Source organism: Aphelocoma coerulescens, chromosome 2, assembly GCF_041296385.1.
Source record: "Aphelocoma coerulescens isolate FSJ_1873_10779 chromosome 2, UR_Acoe_1.0, whole genome shotgun sequence".
NCBI lineage: Eukaryota > Metazoa > Chordata > Aves > Passeriformes > Corvidae > Aphelocoma > Aphelocoma coerulescens.
Window position 1 is genome coordinate 46006504 of NC_091015.1, and position 20356 is coordinate 46026859.

Here is a 20356-nt window from a genome sequence, read left to right on the forward strand (position 1 = left end):
GGCGGAGCGGCGGAGGGGAGGGTCTAAGGCCGGGCGCACCGCACCGCGCCGCGCCGGCTGGCCGGACGGACGGGCGGCTGCCGCCGCGCCGCGGGCATGGCGGAGCCTGGCGGCGGCGGGGCCGGGGCGGCGGGCGGCGGCGGGCCGCAGCAGGGCTCCCCGGCAGCCGCGGGGGTGGCCGCCGGGGGGCCGGTCCGCAGCGCCGCCGAGAGCCCCGGGGGACCCGGCTCGGCGCGCACCGCGGGGAAGAAGGCGCAGCTGCGCGCCGCGCCGCGGGCCAAGAAGCTGGAGAAACTGGGCGTCTACTCCGCCTGCAAGGTACACGGCCGGGCGGCCGCAGGAGCCCACCCGCCCACGGAGGGTGGGGATTGACGGGAGGGGAGGGGAGGGAGGCGCTGGGGAAGTGCCGTGCCCTTCCTTGCCCTGCCGGGCGCGGGGGCGGCCCGGCTGCCGCCCGGCGCTGTCCGCGGAAGTGGCCGCTACGGCGCTGCGCGTGGATCCCGCTCCCCCCGGAGCTTTCCGGCCGGCGGCCGCAAAAATTAAACCCGCGCGCAGCGAATACGGGACCGCGCGGGCAGCGCCGCCTCCCTCCCGCCCGGGGAGCTGCCCGTCCCGGCGCCGCCGCTGCTCTGCCCGCCGCTCCGTCTGTCCCTCTGCGGGCGGCGGCGGCGGGCGGGGCGGCTCCCGGTGCCGGCGGTGAGCGCTGGGTTAGCAGCGCTGTCGCAGCACTCCCCGCGTAAACATCCCGGCGGGGAGCTGGGCACCCTTCTGCTCTGCCTGGAGGTCGCGGCCCCGGGCGTGGACTGCTCCAGCCCGGGCGTGGCGGCGGCCTCGCAGCGCGGGGCTGTTGACACCGCAGAAGCCGCTGCCCCAAGCTGGAGCTGGCACCGTCGCCAGCAGCTCTGGCAGAGGAGCGAAGGGGCGCGGCCTCCGCGCTTGGGAAAGTTGTGTCCCCGGCGGTCACGTAGCGCCGGGCCGGTGTCCGGTGTGTGGTGCCCGAGCCGACGGCGGGCTCCCCCGTCCACCTGTACCCCGTCCCAGCGGAGCTCTCTGCTCCGTGTCTGCCCGGCGCTCGCATTCAGGAGTGCTGCTCCTGGTTTCCCATCACAAGCACTTTCTGTCCACCTGCGATTTTCTCCTTGGTGGGGAAGCGGGACTCCCCTGTTTATTGTAGAAGGGAGGGAGCTCGGTCAGAGCTGTCGCTCCCGCCTTCGGAGCTCTGACCGCGGGCATTGTCGCCTGTGCTCAGAGCACGGGCCGCTGGCTGCGCTGCTGCTGTCAGGGCAATTTGTGGATGCACAGCGGGGCTGACATGTTTAGATTGGCAGTGCTGATGTCAGATCCTCTAATAATGCTTTCAGCATTGAGAGTAGCTGTTTGTGAGAAAAGTGCATCTTGTTTTCTCTGTTCTCCTACTTCGACAGACGTTAAGTGAAAGGCCAAGCTAACAAACAAGACAAAGCATTGTTTTATGTCTCTATAGTCCTGTCTGGTGGTGCGAGGAGATTTAGCTGTATGCTGAAAGCTGCTGAAGGCATGGTGTAATGCTATCATGGGAGGGCAAATTTCGGAAGCCACACACATTGCAATGTCTTAGCTGTTTCCAAATGTGCAGGCACCTACACTTCAGCCTTGGCGCATGCATGGGACAGTGCAAGATTACACCGGTGTCAATAAGGTTAAAGAGCAGCTGGTGTACTTGAACTTTGCAACACTCACTGTGGGCAGTGATATTGGTTTGAAGCTTTCCCAGTGATGAGTCCCCTTTGCATCTCCGTATTTTAATGTTAGCAAGACTTGCTATAAACCAAACTGGTTGTGAAGTGGGTAAATTTTTCATGGGCTGTTAGGGAAGTATGTGTGTGTGAATTGCTTTTTTCTTCCCTGGTTGGTGCTTTTTTTTTTTCCTCTGATGCACCTCCAGGTGATGTTTTTGAGGGTGAAAGCCTTCTCCTGTGGTGCTCTGCCCCGTAGAAGTTGCTGTGCTATAGAGAAGCCTTGTCTCCTCTGAAACCCTTTGTTTTCTTGGGGACTCATCGGCCTCTCTCTTGCAGGTGCTTTGTGCCATTTGGGAGGGGAGGAGGGCATGCTGTGGCCTGCTGTCAGCTTCTCTTTCCCTCTTGCAGGACTCTGGTGATGGGGTACAGAGCAGGAGCAGTCAGTGCCCTGCTGGGGTGTCAGTGCCCTGCCGGGGTGTCCTTGCTGGCCCTCATCTGTGACAAGGCTTGGATGCATGTCCCATTGGTACTTGTAGGGATGAGTGGAGCAGGACCCATGGCCAGGGGGTCTTCCTCCTGCCAGGACGTAGGCATAGCTCCAAGCACTAAATGCTGCTCTGTGTTCAGATTAAAATGCAAACCCTACCTTTGCTGTTTGACTTCTCTTCAGTAGTTCAGTGGCAGACAGCTTGCTTTCAGATCTCATAACAGAAGCATGCAGGCAGACTGGAAGCTCCTTGTAAGCTAACCAAGCAGCTTCTCCAGTGGGATAAGGTGGGAAGGATGGTGCGGGGTGGAAAAATGCTTTATTTTTCTTCCTGAACACCTGGCAGATGCTTCAGAAGGACACTTCTTGGTTTGTAACATAAGTGGCTTGCCAGAAACTGTAGCCTGAAGAAGCTGGTTTGCCAACTGTAGCAGTGCAGTGTGTAACTTTGAACTTTTTCTTTCTTCGGGCTGCAACTTCTCTTCCATTGGTTTTGCATTTGTGTGTGTGAATGCAAAAGAGCGAGAGAAGGCAAACACTTGCACCATCTTCAAAGGGGACATCTGTTTTCATTCAAGTAGTGACTGTACATGGATCTTATGTAAATCTTCATAGAGCTGTACAAGTTGGAGTGCTAAAATATGTAATGGCATCCTTAATATCAATCACCTTCTCCCACATAAGCTTCATTGCAAAATTCAGCATGCAGAATTTATTAGGAGCTTAACCTCAGAGGGGTTTGGAGTAACAGCCAGAGAGCATCTGTCTGCTAGGGATGAAGAGTCACAAAACAAGAAGGTGGAGGGGTCAGTGACCGTGCAGAAGGTGACATCTCACTGGTGACAGCAAAATGCCGAGCAGAAGTGAGTAAAAGGCACTGCTCTGGGGCAGGGTGCTCGGTCCTCAAGAGGGACCTCCTGGTTCTTCTTTTCAACCCATCCCTTTATGTCATGGGAAACGTGGACAGACTGCTGGTAAATACGTGTTTGGTGTGCACGTATCCTGAGCAGAATGAGCTTGAAGTTTAGGGGGCTGCTGCTGAGGCTAGAAAAATGTGGGGTTTGGTCTTTTTTCCTGATAAAAGAACTGGACAGGAGAGTTGTAGCTGTTGAGCTGCTCCACTTGACTTGTTCCTCTGTGAGAAAAGTCTGTGTGGAAGGCACAGAACAGGCTCTTCTGAGTAAAAAACCTTCTTAAAAGCCCAAGTCTGAAGGAGGAGGGTGGAATTCTGAACAAGATATATAATAGGAGTTGGTACAGTTTTCATTACTTTTGGAGGTACACAGTAGTGCTGTGTGCTGTGAGGGGTTTTGTATTTGGCACTTGCTGTATCTGTGTGTGAATGAATGGCTGCATACATCGTTTTGGTTTTGTCCACTGTGAAATTGAGCATTAGGCATGCAAGCTCGCAGCACTTTGTATAAAAGCAGCACTGTGTGACTTACACACATAAATATATTTAATGAAGATGTAGGAGGAAGTCTCCTCTGCATTTTTTTTCCCTATTGGTTTACAGTATGTGAAAATACAACTCTCTCTCCAGTCTCACTGGGAGCTTTTCTTGTAAACAAGGTGAAATATGTACTGTTTTAGTACACTAAGTTTTCTGCAAACTTGTTTATTTTTCATTGTATGTATCTTATAGTAATGGCTGGGTGTTTATAAATATAATTAGAACCCAGTAGCCTAAAGCACTTGCACAAGCAATAATACCTCCTTGAAGAAAGGCTTTTTGCTTTAGATAAGCAAAGTAGACAGAATGAGAAGGGTTGTGATGAGATGACATGGCCAAGGCCCTGCAGCAGGTGAGCAGCGTGCAGATGTGGAAGTAAAATCCCAGCCCTAGGCTCCAGACCAGCTGCTGACCCTTTCTTGAAGCACTTCTTCCCACTTCTCATTCTAGAGTGATCTCTAGTTTTCCCACACATAAAAAAGACTGAATTCATAAGGTAAACCCGTACCACCTTTTCCATAATAAATTATTTTCTTTCCTGATTTTTATAAGACGGGTTAAGATGAGGCCAATTTGGCTGTGTTACTGCTGGGCTCTGTATGGTGGAAGTACAGCTCCTTGAAGCTCAACTTGAAATGTATTAAGATTGTTTTCTGCAGAAGCATGTATGAGACAAAGAATCTTTCTTATCACTTTCATAGTGGGGTGAATCTGTTTTATAATACAGGCCCCATTAAAGCATCTTCCTTTAAATAGGAAATCTACTATTAACTTTACAAGGTAGGAACTGGGTGCCTATTATTAATAAAAGCTTTATATGGTAGCCTACTTCTCTTCCATAAGTGAAACTGGAAAATACAGGGAATAAAATAATTGGATCAATCAATAAAGGAAGACATGCCCTTTGAGCTGTGCATTGAACTGCTTATTTTGTATTATTAAAGATAAATGGGTCAGCTAATTTCCTGATATGTATGAGCAGCTCTCCAAGTAGTGTCCAGCTGTCTGGTTGTTGGGTACTGGACATCTGAGTAGGAAACATATATGGTTTAAATTCATCAATGTATTTATTGTCATTTATGTGACACTCTTTGATAAAGTCATCATTTTGAGCTTGCTGCTGGCAGGAAAAAACTTATATTTTACACAGCTTTTGTGTCGGGAGGAAGAATATGTTTTCTAGAGTAATTATACTTGCTGGAAATAGAGAACATCTGTAATGTTCTGTGTATAATCTGTTGAGCCTGCTATGCATCTCAATTACCAAATAGGGTAACCTTTATGATTTTAAGTTGGAAAGAAAAATCCAGCACAACAGCTATTTGAAACTCAGTTTTAGAACTGTTGGGGTCTTTTACCTTATAATTAAGTTAGCTTGAAGTTTGCACATTCTTAGGCTTATATCTTAGGCTTAGGGGGAGGGGATGTTGTAATCCATAGGTTATTGTAACATTCTTCATTTATTCATTATTATTTAGACAGCTGAAACCCATCTAAAGGGTGCTGAGATACGTGCAGTGTTGTAACATTCAGGTGCTTCCTTTCTAAATATAAATACTGACAATTTGTGTTAAAATGTGCTTTATTTTTTCACTGTCCATATTTGACCTATCGGTATATTCAGTATTCTAAAGGAAACAGTAACCTAATTTGCCTAGAGTTATAGTTCTCACTTCCCAGAGCTACTGGACAGTTTGATTTCTCCCATTGTTACACTCCACCAAACATGGAAGGAGTTAAAAAGAAAATTGAAATTGTGTAGTGCAAAATAATTTCTTACATAATTTCTGCACTGGGATTTTTTGTTTGTTTGCAGTGAGGGGGCCAGGCAACAGTGTGTAGTTGTGTTTTATTTTATTGCACTCATCTAATTTTTTTAAAAACCACCTAAGAAGGTGTGGTGTTCTTGATCCCTGGGCCTGCAAAGAGGACAGTCATTATTTTGCAGGCCTCATTAGCGCAGAAGTGCCCATCATTCTACAGTGGACTTGTCAAAGCTCTGCAGATGTCCCAGAAAACAAGGACTGGATGTGCTACTTCAAATACTTTTCCTTCCTTCCCTCAAAACTGTTTTGATCTTAAATTAAGTTTTTGCAGAGGTGGAGTCATACTTTATTTTCTAATGAAAAGCAGATGAGTGACATTAAAAAAAAAAAGGAAGAAAGGAAAAAGCTGAAGATAGTCAAAGAAAGGATTGAATGAGCAAAATGCTGTGGAAGATTTAAAACAACTCAGCAATTTAAGCCACTGAGGAATGCACATTGCATATTCACTGCAAAATACTTGCTCTGTCAACATCTACAATGAAAGCTAAGTTTTAAAGAGGACCTTTTTAGGTTCTGTTTCCCCTTGGTTAACAGAACATTTATGCTGATTCTGGTGTTTTATAGACATTAACCAAAAAAACCCACCCTAGCAGTTGTTTGAGTAAGGTCTCTAGAATAATTAGAACAATGCCAATTAACAGCTGTTGCAAAAAGATCTGGTGAGGAAATACCAACAACAGCAGAAAAAAAATTGCCGTTAAACATGCTGGTTTTATTCTTCTGTGGGTGGGTTGATATTTATTTTTGTCAGTTTAACTGAGCTGTTATCATGATTTGTACATCTGTTTGCATCTTTGCTGTTAATTATGGTGTGACACTAAAGTTTGCATAGTTACTCACTGTTTACAGTTTTTTGGCTTGATAGTAAACATTGTTTGGTGAGCTTCTGTGACATACTGCTTCCACTCAGAGAAAAACATCTCAAAAAGCTCGTGCCTATTTTTAGGAGGGAGTTCTGGATATGTTTCATTGTGGCCTGATTTAAGGCAATTAATAATAAGCGTGGTGATATGTCATTAATTTAGAGTGTTGAGCATCTGTCCAGACAGCTGCATGGGAAGAGTCAAATCTTACTTCCCTAAAATAATACTCAATCCTTTTTTTTGTTCGACAAGTCCTTCACAATTGTCTCTTGCATTTTCTTTGTCAATAATCTAATTTTCAGACTTTTGTTGTTGTTGTTGACAGTTTCTCTATCCTCATATTAAATGCAAAAACTTTCATGGCAACATTGTCTCTCTCACAAAACAAATGTGTATAGTTTATTTGGCATAGGTTTTGCGTTGGGATGCTAATTGAAAATAAGGGGTTTCATGTCATCTCCCAGATGTCCAGAGTCCTTGCACCAGGGCAGTCTGTGGTTCACAGGTATCACTCAATCACTGATCTCTCTGGTCCAATAAACTTTGAGGGCCTGTAGGGCTGGATGACAAACACGGCTGGCTCAGTGCCTGTGTGCCTTATGGTTTCTGCCATAAAATTACACCAGGCTGCCTTCAGTTCTCTGCCAATCATATTACTCACAGAAAACACGATAGAAAAAGAGCCTGAGCTTCACCATAAATCTTTTCAGATTGCATTTTACGAGACTTAGAAAAAAATTTGTTTTAATCTTCCCCTCATTTCATCCTGAAGCCTCACTGATTTCACTTTATAAATGCATGGGTTGGCAGGCAGTCTGCACCCACTCAGTGAGTTTGGAGAGCAAAACAGGTTGTCCCCTTTTCAAAAATATGTGGAAATGGTTTTGCTGGGCACTTGCGGGTGGATCTCTGAGTCGTCCTGCTGCCTCTGGCTACAGAAAATGCTGCTCACAGCCCTTGGCACCTGCCAGATCGCCCCAGGCCAGGCAGAGGCCATGGCACCCAGGGCCAGGAGCCCAGCTGGATAAATGCTTAAGCCGTAGGGATGGTAAAAACATCATGTGGTGCTCAGCAAACTTCAGGTAGCAGTTTTCTTGGTTCTCAGGTTGCTGAATATTGAAATGAGTTTAAAAGAACAATTTACCAGCCATTTACAAAGCTGTCAGTGTTAGGAGCTGTCACGCTGTGATCTTTTCTGCTTCTGCTGGGTTCTTCTTCCTTAGGTAGGATGGGATTTGGAAACTTAAAAGGAAAATGAAATAGGTTCCTGAAATAGATCTAAATACACTAAATGTATGCAGAATCAGTTTTGAAAAATGATACATTAGTGCTGCATATATTATCATCACAATTTTTCCTACTAAGATTGTTTCAGCCATAAATATTATGCAGGAATTGGCATACTTTCCTCACTGAGGTCTCGGCAGTGCAATTTCATGAGTATCTTCTTACAACCCAGTGCACGGATATCTCTGAAGAGTAGAAAAGCAGGCTTTCCTTTCAATTAGATCTTCAAATGGGAGTGATGAGTGATGTTAGAATAACCAAGGTCTTTTGGATATGCAGGAGAAAATCTCCTCCTGTAAAGCTGCTCTTTGGATAACTGGAATCAATACTTTGAACGTCCGAATGGTTTGAGACATGGTTACCAAAGTCACAACCTCTCCCTTCATGGTCTTCCCTTTTAAAAGCTGCAGTCTGTTGGTGGTTGTTTCACACTCAGCATAAGTAAACTTTCCAGGGAAAGCAGCAGGTCGCAGTGGAAGTGTCACTCTCTTTGGCATCTGTCGCTTTTGTGGCCAAGCCTTCCTTGCCTTAAACAGCCTTTTCCAACAGTCCATTTATTTGTTTGGTTATTTCAGCATTAGTTAACCCTGCCTGGGCTGTCCTGGGCTTGGTTTCAGTTGTGTGATTCCTTGGTGCCAGTGTAGCTGATGAGGCAGTGACAAATGTGTTGCCTGTTAGATAACCTATTTATGTTTAAATCATTAAATCTGTCTCGGTGGCAGGAGCTGTAAGTGTTGATATATCAGTAAATGTTTGAATACTTTTTTCACTAGAGTGAGGGTTTTCTCTAAAGGAACTAGCCAGGGTTTGTTATGTATTCTGCTTACCAAACTGTGTTAATCTCTCTGTTTGGGATACTACTCTATTTCTGATAATTTCCAGAAAATAAGGGTTAGTAATGAGATAGATAAAAGTGCAAACCCAAGCTGAACAACAGCAAAACACCCCAACTCCCCTCCTCTCAGCTTCCCCCCCCCCAAAAAAAAAATAAAAAAGAGGAAGCAACCTGTAATTATTTTTTTTTTTGCTTTTGAAATAAAGCCGTTTCAGCAAGTTCCTGTGTTTTATGGTGTTGATCGATATCCCTTTTGCTTTGGTTTCAGGCCGAGGAATCCTGTAAATGCAATGGCTGGAAGAACCCGAACCCGCCTCCCACGCCGCCGCGGGCTGAGCTGCAGCAGGCAGCCGTGAGCCTGGCCGAGCCCTGCCGCAGCTGCAGCCACGCGCTGGGTGAGCTTTCCTCCCGTCCTCCCGCGGGCCGGGCGCCCGTGCCCCAAAATTTCCAGTCAGGATGCCGTGCCAAGGCCTAGGAATGGGAGCCACGATTAGGTGTAAATGCGAATAACTTAGGCTAAAACATGTTTAATATTTTAAAAATGTGTTTAATATGGAAATATCCTAAAATTTGTTTTAAAGAAGTTCAGCTAAGGTACAACTTCTAACAACACTGACGTTCAAAGGTGTTAAAATGCAGAAGCACCATTAAGCTACCCATAACAATTTTAATACTTTGTGTTACATATGTCTTAACCTCACAAAGTTTTATCTGTCAGCTGCCTAGTTTTATCTGTTGCTACGAGGCGAGTAGCTCTCTCCTGAGAGAGGCTGCATTATGTTTCCCTACTTTAGAACAAAGTATAAAATATTCTTGAACATCACTAAAGCAGGTACTCCTACCAGCAAAAAGAACTGTGTCTTTTCTGTGTCACAGAAAGTAAAACTAGGGTTGCACGTCTTGGAATGGTCTTAGTTATTCTGCAGACAGCTTGCATACCTTGGAAGCAAGTGCTCAAAATCTGCTGTTAAACACTGTTGTAGTTTCTGGTTTTGTTTTTCAGACTTAGACTAAATAACAATTTGTTACCCACATAGCCTGAAAAACAGTGATGAATCATTGTGTTTTAATTTTAAGAACCAAAATAAAAGCTGATGGCTGTTTCTGTATATATCAGAATCACAGAATAGTTTGAGTTGGAAGGGACCTTTTAAAGATCATCTAGTCCAGCCCTCCTGCAGTCAGCAGGGATACTTTCTGTTAGACTGGGTTGCTCTGAGCCCCATCCAACTTGAACTTGAATATTTCCAGGGATGGGGAATCCATCACCTCTCGGGGCAACTTGTTCCCGTATTCTACCGCCCTCATTGTAAAAAATCCTTTTTCTGATATCTAATCTAAACCTGCTCTCAGGTTAAAGCTGCCACCCCTTGTCCTGTCACTAAGTGTTCTTGAAAAAGTCCCCCTTTGGCTTTCTTGTGGGCTACCTTTGGGTCCTGGAAGGCTGCTCTAAGGTCTCCTGGAACCTTCTCTAGTCTGAACAATGCCACACTCTCAGCCTGACTTCATAGGAGAGATGCTCCAGCCCTCAGATCACCTTCACTGCCCTTCTCTAGACTTGTTCCAGCATAGATCCACTTCCTTCTTCGCAAATATTGAACAAAAATTCAGCTAAAATAAAATTCAGAACTAACTGAAAAGAAGCAGTTGCTATTTAATTTTTGTTGCTGCCCAAAACTTAGGACAATGAAATAAAAAAAAGGGAAATCTAAAACATTCACAACGGATCATTTATAATTTTCCTTTGGAAAAAAATACTTTACTTTGAATGGAATACTTTTCTTCTTTTTCTTTTTTTTTTTTTTTGCATGGGATTTATTGCTATTTCTGCTCTCTTCTTTTTTATGCTTTCATTACATGTGATTTATTTCTAGACTTTTCAGGAGAATTTTTTCCTGATATTCCAAATCCCTGGGTTTGCTTGCAGGAGAAGATTAACAAATACATAATATCACGGAAAATTCAGTCACTTTAGCCAAGTTAGTTTCAACTTTTCATCACACAGCTTCTCTGTGCTGCTTCTGTTTATGCAATTAGGGTGGCTTGTGTTACCCATCCCTTTCAATCCTGGCCTTTGAAGAAAGAGCTTTTACTTTTTTTTTTTTTAACCTTGCAAGATGTGCCTGTCAGTTCTCTGTTCTTCAGCAGAATTTGTGGATGCTTTGTATTTTGTTGAAAAAACTCAGCTCTTCTAAAGGCTGGGCCTGGTTTTGGCCTATTAAAAAATATTAAGTCATTTAGCTAGGAATCAGGGCAAACCAGTACTGTAAAACCAGTAAAAGTATTTTATGAAGAAACTGTATTTTCATTTACTGCTCTTTTTAGAAAAGGCTTCTTCTGATTGCAGCTAATGAGGAAGATGTTTCATTTAAAATAACTGAAATGAGTTGCTGTGTGCTTCCTCATACTACTGGAAAAAATATGTCTTTCAGCTGTGTTTTCTAAGATAATTTTCCTATTCATCTCCTCTAAATTAGCGTGTTTCTGCTGAATACCTTTAAGACCAGATTTACCACAAGGTGTGTGGGCTTCACATTATCTGTCCTGCTTTTTCTTCTCCTCAGAAAGCCATTGAAGTAGCAGTGTAGAAATTCCTGTACTGGTTAAAGCTGTACCTGATGTAAAAGATAGGATTTTTTTTTTTCTTTTCTTTTCTAGAATTTATTATTTTCATCCAGAGGTAGTCCTACATACTGGTCTTGCTTGAGATATCTTTTTTTGGGAGTGTGGTTTGATCTTAGAGCCAAGTCAGTGCAGCTTTTGGTGCATAAATCTATTTGATTGTGTGTTTTATTGTCTACTTACCTACAACTTGTATTCGTCCTTGTGGTGCTCAGCCCCACAGTTTGGCCCAATGTGGTTGTTTTAATGACTATTTCTTTTATTTGGGTGGCATATTTTCTAACACTGACTGCATCAGATGCTGGGAGAATTCACTGTCCACCAGCCACAAGACCAGGTGGTGTGTGAGGCTCTTCTCTTTTCTTTTTGATTGTTTCTCCTGTGTTGCAGGGCACATTTTTTAATTGGTAAACATTGTCAGTCTTGAATCACTCTTAAAACTAGTTAATTAATACACTGCATACACATTGTCTCTCTTTTTTTCCCCCCAGCACTGTCCTCAGTTCCTGCTACGCACCTTCTCATAGCATATTTGGGTATTCCTTTGCTTGTTCAGTGTACACTAGAGTGTACATTTACTTGTTTTGAGATAGACTGTGGACACATTCCTTGTCAATCCATTTTTCCACTGTTCCTAATTTGTACACTCCAGTGCTTGCTTGCTGAAGTTGCAGGTCCTCCTATCGCTGAGCCTGTTCTTTCTGCTTGCTTTTTCCCTGCTTGCTATAGCAACTTATACATGTGATATTTAAATTCTTTTTTTCAGGCATAACAGCAACTGAAGAAGGGTGTACCAGCTGGGCAGTGCATGTGATTTGGACTGTGTAACTCTAGCCAAGAGTGATGCAGTATTTGATGCCAGTGTACTAAAGCTTTAATTTTAATAAAATGCTTACTAATGGCCACAGAGTTTGGGAATGGGCTGTGAACATCTGAAGAAAGATAGTTTGTTGGGCTGGTGTATAAACATTGGTGTCTCTTTGGTAAATACATGCTGGTAATACACTTAACTTTCAGATTCACAGTATGAGTAATAATTCACTAGTTTAATAAGATGTTTAAACACTGCCACTAAGTAGTCAAGTAGTTCAGTATTGTTATGGAAACGGCATAGAAATGGCTTCTTATGCCGATGTTTTATTCATTTATTAGTTGAATGCAACATTTCTCTAGCACGTTATCAGTTTCTAATGCAAAGCTCCTCTAGGAGGGTATTTATTACTTGCAAACAATCCGGACACACAGCTGGGAATATTAACCCTTCATACCTGTCTTAAGGACAGAAATTAAATAATTTTATTCTACCCAGAATATTGAATATTTATCCTCAAAGGAAGCTCATGATGGCCATGTGCCTAAGACACTATATTATAAATTTTCATTTAAGTGGAAACAGTTGCTGGCATATTTTTGAAGTGCTGAGCTACAGTATACTTTTTACTTGAAGATGAACAAAGATATTGAATTTAAATGTTTTGGTATTATACTGAACTTCTCAAAACAAACCATCTTTGCTGGGTGGCCAACAAATGTGATCGTTTTCAAGTTTAGTGTTATTTTTCCTCACTAACTCCCCAACTAAGGAGTCAGATTTCTCTTCAAAAACTGTGTTGATCTTAAGAAGTAAATATAGATAAAATGTAATAAAATATAAAAGGCTAATATGTCCAAACTTTAAAGTATTTTTCCCTTTCTTTGAAAGGATATTTTCTTGTCATTTCAGAGGAAAGGATATGCATACCGTCTACATTGGCCTGGAGTCAGGGAAGATCATTGCTTTTTGTAATGCAAATATCTTCTTTCTGGGAGTTGTTTTTGTTTTACAGTGCCTTCCTTCTTCCCCAGGCGGTTTGTTCAAACCAGCTTGAAATGAATGTCCTGCTTTACAGGGAGAAACCTCAAGCTTTTGAAAATTACAGATGTGGAATTGTATTTACCTTTGGTGATGATAAAAGGGAGTTTGTGACTTGGAAATTTCGATGTGTGTAAACTTCTGAACAAATGAGCATGTACAGTCTGCAAAGTCTCTGTTAGTATAGTGTGCACAAAGCACAGTTTGATCTTACATGATATGAAAGCAAGAGACTTCCCCAGTTTAAACAGTTTATGCCCAATTTAAAACTAAAAGCCATATTTTGGAACTGGTTTTTTTTCACTCTTCACAAAATAAGGTGCTGCTTACATCTGAATTACATAATTTATAGAAATTATGGATTTATTTTCCTAAGTCAAGAAACCTTGTCTCAAAGACATAGCTTTAGGACAAAAATGTATGTAGTTATACAGTGTAACATATTAATACAGGCAGGACTTTTGTAGTCTGTTTTAAGTGTGAGCAGATGATGTGATTCCAACCAGCTGTCATTCCTCTGCTGTGGAAGTTATCACCCCTGGTCAACCTTTACAAACTGCTCTGATGTGACACAGGTTTCAGTTAACCTCTAATAACATGTGTTCTGTTTAAGTAGGTTATTACAGGATCTGTGCCTTGACAGTTCAGGCTTAGTTGGAGATCTCCTGGGCTATAGCTGTGCTATGGGTTCTCTCAGTAGGCTCTTACAAATTTGGGTTTCTATTCTGTTTAGCTGCTCATGTTTCTCACCTGGAGAATGTGTCTGAAGAAGAAATGAATAGGCTCCTGGGGATTGTTTTGGATGTGGAATATCTATTCACCTGTGTCCACAAAGAAGAAGATGCAGACACCAAGCAAGTTTATTTCTACCTGTTCAAAGTAAGCTGAACTTGTGGAGAATCTTCTCAGATTTTTCACTTTCTCACACATAAGCCAATTTCACTGCCCCTTGGGCATGGATTGACTGTATCTGCTGAGATAGTTTTTCTCCTGTAGGCTGGACATTCTGGTGTCCAGCCACAATATACTGATTCTTATTCCAAAAGTCATCCAGATGATTCAGGAGCTGACCCTGTCCCATCTATAAACTGCACAGTCTTCTTCACTGACATACCAGGAAAAGTCAGTTGACATGAATGGTAACATAGCTGCCTGTGTTTCCTCAGAGAAGCCTCTTGTACACATTTCAGAGGTGATTTCACAGTGAAGTTTAGTAATTACAAATTCAGATGATTAAACAAGCAGACAGGTAGATATCCAGGAGAATTTCAACACTGCTCACAGTGTGTTGTGCCCTCGTGACTTCCACTGACTCTATATATGCAAATATACTAACTTTAAAAAATTTGTGTATTTTTAACAGCTTTTGAGGAAGTGCATTTTACAGATGGGAAAACCTGTAGTAGAAGGATCTTTGGAAAGTCCCCCATTTGAGAAACCTAGCATTGAACAGGTAAAGAGTCAAAATGTGGGTTTGGTCGGTGTGTGGTGGGTTTTTTTTGTTGTTCTTTATTTATGTATTTTTAAATTTTATTTTGTTGGGGGCTTGAAGGATTTGTTTTGGGATTTTTTGTGGTTTGTTTTTCTTTTTGTAAATGCAGGCACTGGTTTTGAAAACAGGACATTTTAGGCACTTTGCAGATGTTTCTGTGTTCTGCTTAGGACAAAACGGGATTATAGGAGATTGCTGTTGCTTCTTTTAGTGTTTGTACAATAGTTACATTATTTGACTTCTCTCATCATTCATCTTATGCTTTAATGAAACTGACTTTTTTGTGGGTTTAGAGTTAACTTGAAATGCTACTTTTATGTGGGCAGTTCTAATCTTTCTTTGTTTCAAGTGATGAAAAATGCTGTTGAAGTTTTGAAATCCAATATTAAAATGACACTTGCCTTCTGTATATCAAGAAAAATGTTACAGTCCAATTCAGTGAGATCATAGCCTTCTCTTTCAAAGGGTACACAAGAAAAAAACAAAGCTGCAACCAAAGAATAATTGAGGCTTTTGTAACTCTCAGTAGATAAAGAACATATGACAAATTCAGTTTTTGGTTAAGCAAGCTCCTAAGAATGCACTTCTGGCAGACAAGTGGGCCCATTAACTCCAGTGAGATTATGCAGAGGCTCACATACCTCGCTGAAACAGGAGCTCAATGTTTTCCCATCCCGGATGAGTGGATGTTCTATTGTTAAACAGGACACTTTAAATGTGAAGACTGTTAGGGTGTAGTAATTATTTCTTTACAACTCTCACTTCTTATCAATTAGGAAGATCAAACCACTTCATTGCTGAGTTTCTGAGAAGTCTTCACTTTAAGTTCTCCTTTAGTGTGTATGTAATCCCCATAGGCTCCTAATCCTTAAAATACACTATTAAAAAAGGTTTTGTACAATGCAATTTTTGGTCAAATTCTTCATAATGTTCAAGTTGCTTAAGAAAATAAAGCATAAAGATTAAAGGGTAATTCTTCTTACGGTTTAAAATAATTTTCCCTTTAAAAAAGACCAGTATTTTCAATTCAGTTTTTAGCAGCTCATCAACTCAATCAAACAAAATTATTTGCTAAGTACCAGTGTTATAATGGATTTATAAAATATGTGTTGCAGCACTTTTAGTCACCCATTTTAATAATTTTCAGTAGATTTTTCTTCAAACTGGACAGTATCCAACGTGCAATGAGACATGATTGTGAAGTTTTAAGATTTCTTGGAGAAATAATATGATTTGTCGACATAAACTTAAGTAGAAGTCCATAAGCCCATATCTATTACTGAAAAGTAGCTGGAGAGTTTTGAGGGTGGTAGTTGGTTTATATATAGATGAAAGCCTACCAGAACTTTCTCTGTTCACTGACTTTAAAAAAGGAAGGAAAAAAGGAATTTTTTCTTCTTTCCCTTTGCATCAGCTGCTGACAGTAGGTTAAAAATACGTGCTCTGTACACAAGTACCAGCCTGTGGCAGCTACATGAGTAGCTGAGCAAGGAGTTCATGGTTTCCAATATTTCTTTTCTTTCCCATGCAATGCAAGTTCATAATAAACATAAAGTGAGGATTGTTTGAGGATGCTCCTATAAAAATTATGGCTAAATTATTAAACAGAATTTTCTTACTTTTTAAGGGTGTGAATAATTTTGTGCAGTACAAATTTAGCCACTTACCCTCGAAGGAAAGGCAAACAATAGTGGAATTGGCTAAAATGTTCCTGAACCGCATTAACTACTGGCACCTGGAGACCCCTTCTCAGCGAAGACTAAGATCACCCAATGATGATATTGCAGGGTATAAAGTGAATTATACCAGGTAATGCTGCTTTTGCTTGTTAGGAGTCTTCCTTACGAATAGGGCATGTACAAACTTCAGGGGTACACCAGTATCTTTATGCCACAGATGGACCTTGTGAATACTTGCAGCCATGGATTTAACATGAAGACCTAAGGGTTTGAGTGAGACTATATCAGTTTCACATGCATCCTTGTGTCTTGAGAGATGTGCTTTATCAGCCAAGAACAGGGAGTAGAGGCTGGAACACTTGTATCTAACAATGCTTTTGCAAGTTCTCTGTTTGTGAAGTGCTCCCAGTCTTCTTAAGATATGAGCCTCGTGTAAGATCCCTGTTTATTATTCAAATTAAAAAAGAAAAAGAGAGAAGATAACATTAAGCATTGTAAAGTATCACTGTTTGAAACCAAATCACAGAGCAGTTGAAAAATCAAACTAATTTTGTGAGTGCTTGAATGCTAAATGGGGAACAGATATTACTAGGTTCCTTAAAATTATAGTTCTTGTTACGCCCTTTTAATGTGTTGTTAGAATTCAAAGGGATAACTCAGTCGCTGGAGGAAGAAGAGCTAGGATAAAAAGACATGTCTCTATTTTCTTTTTCTCACAAGAGTAGTGCAGTGCCTTTTTCAGTGAGCACAGTGAGAGCAGTAAAGGGTCCTGCCGGTGCAGGCAGCAGGTAACCTCTGTCAGCACCCTGTTCTCAGGAACGGCCCAGACACCTCTGCTGGCCAAGGATGAGCACCACCTTCTGGCTGCTTTCCTGGTGGCCTTTCCTCTGACACACCTGCTCTCCATGAAGGAGAACAGCAAACCTGGTATGAGTTGAGACTCTGGCTAGTGACAGAGCAGACTGCGCTGTGCCTGTGTCCGACTCAGATGTTCTGTCACCTCGAATAACTGCGATAAAGAGCAGTTATAATCCATGGTGCTCCTACAGCCATGTCTGGTGGGTGTTTGACCTCCATTTGTTTGTGATAACAGGTGTCAGCCAGGGGTGGTAGGAGTTAACTTGTGTTAGGAATCAATAGCTAATTGGTTCTGGTTGGTGGCTTTTTGTTGTTAATTATTTTGTCACTTGTGTTTTCTCAAACCGTCCTGCCCACAGTCCCTAAGGTCTCCCCTGACCCAAAGTGCTCTTCCCATCAGATCTCACCTGTCATTGTGAGCTTCTCTCCTCTGGGTTGTCTGAGGCATTGCTCTGGGTGCTGCTGTGAACCATGGGCACACCTGAATTTTTGCAGTCACCAATTTCATTTGAGAACCTGAGGATCTGAATGAAACTGTATCAGAGTTTCACGTGCATTCTTGTGTTTTGAGAGCTGTGCTTTATCAGCCAAGAACAGGGAGTAGAAGTCTGTGAACAGCTCTCTCTTGCAACTCTTTTGCAACTCCTGTCTGCAAAGATTAAGGCACAAGAGTTTGGGAGAACATTTCGAGACATGCTGTACTTTAGGTCTGGATGAGGAAACATGTGCAGGATCCAGCACAATATGTTTGCATCCAATTCCTAATATTTCCTTTCCATTGCTGGAGCTTTCATAATGGCTGTGGTCTGATTCTGCTAAAGCTCCAGATACCAATGACTGTTCACTTACACACAGATACCAAAATCTTGTTTATTCAATTAACAGATTTTGTGACCTACATAGGCAGTGTACTCCTGAATTATCTATTTGGTACCATAATCCCTTTTCCTAGAAAAGAAACATGACATGCTGTAATTTTCATTAATGAAAAGCTTATTATGGATGGAGATACTGGTAATGAAAGAGTAACAAGTCAGAGTATAATGGGAAGAAGCCAGCTGGTGGAAGACCAGGGTGGGAGTCCAGTTGGATTGGGATGGAGCTAGTTAAAAGTGTCACCCACTTTGCTTCTATGTGGGGAAAGATAGACATTTAGAGGGTAAAACAGGCTATGCTTAGGGTCTTTGGAGTCTGTGGCAGGAGATGTGTGAGGCTGAATGAATGAGCTGTGGAGAGAATCCCTGACATCAATATGAATTTTCTGTAATCAGTAATTACTGTCTGGAACAAGAGCACTTTGTGGAAACTAGACTGCAGAGAAAAAGAATATACGGAAACTTATAAGTACTTGGTTGTCGTGTCTTTAAAAAAACCAGGCAATATAAATGCTGCTTAACTCTGTCCAGCCTTGTAGTGGAACTGATTTATATGGTCATATAGCTTTCAGCTGCATTATAAATGATGTGGGTAGTGGTTTTATTGCCTTAAGTCATATGTTAGATGGTAATAATTATCTGGCTTTTTTCCTCTTTACAGGTGGCTTTGTTATTGCAATGTCCCTCAGTTTTGTGACAGTCTACCTCGGTATGAAACCACCCAGGTTTTTGGTAGGACATTGCTTCGCTCTGTTTTTACTGTAATGAGAAGACAACTGCTGGAGCAGGCCAGGCAAGAAAAAGACAAGCTTCCTCAAGAAAAACGAACACTAATCCTCACTCATTTTCCAAAGTAAGGGGTCACAGTGTGCCTGCATTCAAAGTTAACCAGCAACTTTGTTGTGGAAAGGGAGAAATTACCTGCAGTTTAAAATAATTTATCTTTTTATTCAGTAGCAGCTAGATACTGCAGCTTTCTTTACTGCCATAACTTAGACTAGTGTATTTTATGTACACAAGTGCTTGCTTTGCTTTGTCCTAGGGTTTACTTTATGAAAAGGATTATTCATATTGCTGGGGGATTGTTCTTTTTGCCTATTAGCAGATACTGTAGGTCAATTACTTTCTTTTTCTGTAGTCCTTGGAAACAATGTAGCTCCAGGCCTCTAAAAACGTGTTCTCATCTGCTTTGGTGATGGAGCATTAAAGGGCAGGTGCTGTACAGAGTTTATAAGAATTTCAGTTTAATTCAACATTGTAATAGTGAACAAAGTAGTCACCCCACCCCCAGAAGAGATGGGTTTATTAGGGAGGAGTCAGTATAAAACCGCATCAATGAATCCTAAACTCCTAAATTTCCTACTGACTGTCTTTTCCAGTACTGGAATGTTGATGGTGATCTCTCACAGTAAAACAGCAATAGTTACATGCTGGAGTATTGAAACATGCTCAACTTTGACAGTCCTTAATTTCAAACATTTTACTGGTGGTAAAGAGAGACAGTGATGGTGACAGGATCATTCATTGTAATGAATTCCTGTTAAAGTAATGTATCACTTTAAAAATATCCTTATTTTACGAGGGTGGCTTGGTTCTCCAAGTAATACTTCAAAAGCCTGTCCCTCCTAACAACAAATGAACTGAACCTACAGAAGACCTGGTGGCACTGATGCTATCTCTGCAAGCTACTGTGTTGGGCCAGAAGATGGGTTAGAGCTCAGGGGAATGAAAAACAACATGAACTTTCCGAAGCTGAACAGAGCCAGGATTTGTTGCTCCTACTATTATTATAGTTTATTTTACCACTTTGAAAAATGTACACTGTCTTTGGGGTAGACTCTTATGGATACAGGAATGTTGGTGCTTATCTGGGAACAGGATCATGATCTGGCCCTGAAACAGATATAAAGAAGGATTTAACACCTCACTGATGAAAGGAGCAGACTTGTGGAAGAAGTAGGTGTGCATATGCCCTTGTTTTCACTGCCTTTTAAAGCCTTTTGCCATAATTTAAAAAGCATTATTATTCACTGCAGTTCCTTTTGATATTCTGCTGGGGAAAAAAGGACAAGTACTGTTTGCAGATGATCTGTGGGAAATATGAATAACATTTTAAATATTTCATGGGCTGTGCTTTTCTGAGGCATTGTCTCTTCTCTGGCATTGTGCTGAGTGAACCCTGGAGAAGACCTGTGTCTTAGAGCAGGGAGCCTGGCATTGGCACAGGGCTCCCCTCTGCCCTGGGCTCTCCTTTTGGGCAAAGGGAGCACCCACAGGTTGTGTCTGTTCATAGCTGAGAAGTAGTCACTAACAGGGCTGAAGGCAGAGCCTCTGTGCTGCCTGCAAGTGGAGCTTTAGCTAAAGTTGAATTTGTCCTTCTGCTCTGTCACGGATAGTCAGGTCACTGTTGCAAACCTTTTAGCTATTATCAGCTGTGTAGACAGCAGCAAACACTGCACACTGCTTAGGTATGGCTGTCCTGTATACACAGTACAAGAGTCTGACTTGA

The 20356-nt window shown here is 42.1% G+C and overlaps 1 protein-coding gene across 1 annotated transcript in view; it reads left to right on the top strand.

The window, feature by feature from the left end:
• The window catches only part of KAT2B (lysine acetyltransferase 2B), a 40282-nt gene continuing 19926 nt past the window's right edge, over positions 1–20356 (top strand). The window contains exons 1-6 of the mRNA XM_069007260.1: positions 1–318; positions 8738–8864; positions 13677–13822; positions 14307–14396; positions 16063–16244; positions 18509–18700. Of these exons, the coding sequence (XP_068863361.1) occupies positions 97–318; positions 8738–8864; positions 13677–13822; positions 14307–14396; positions 16063–16244; positions 18509–18700 (959 nt within the window). The 5' untranslated portion in view covers positions 1–96. The remainder of the gene's footprint in view (positions 319–8737; positions 8865–13676; positions 13823–14306; positions 14397–16062; positions 16245–18508; positions 18701–20356) is intronic.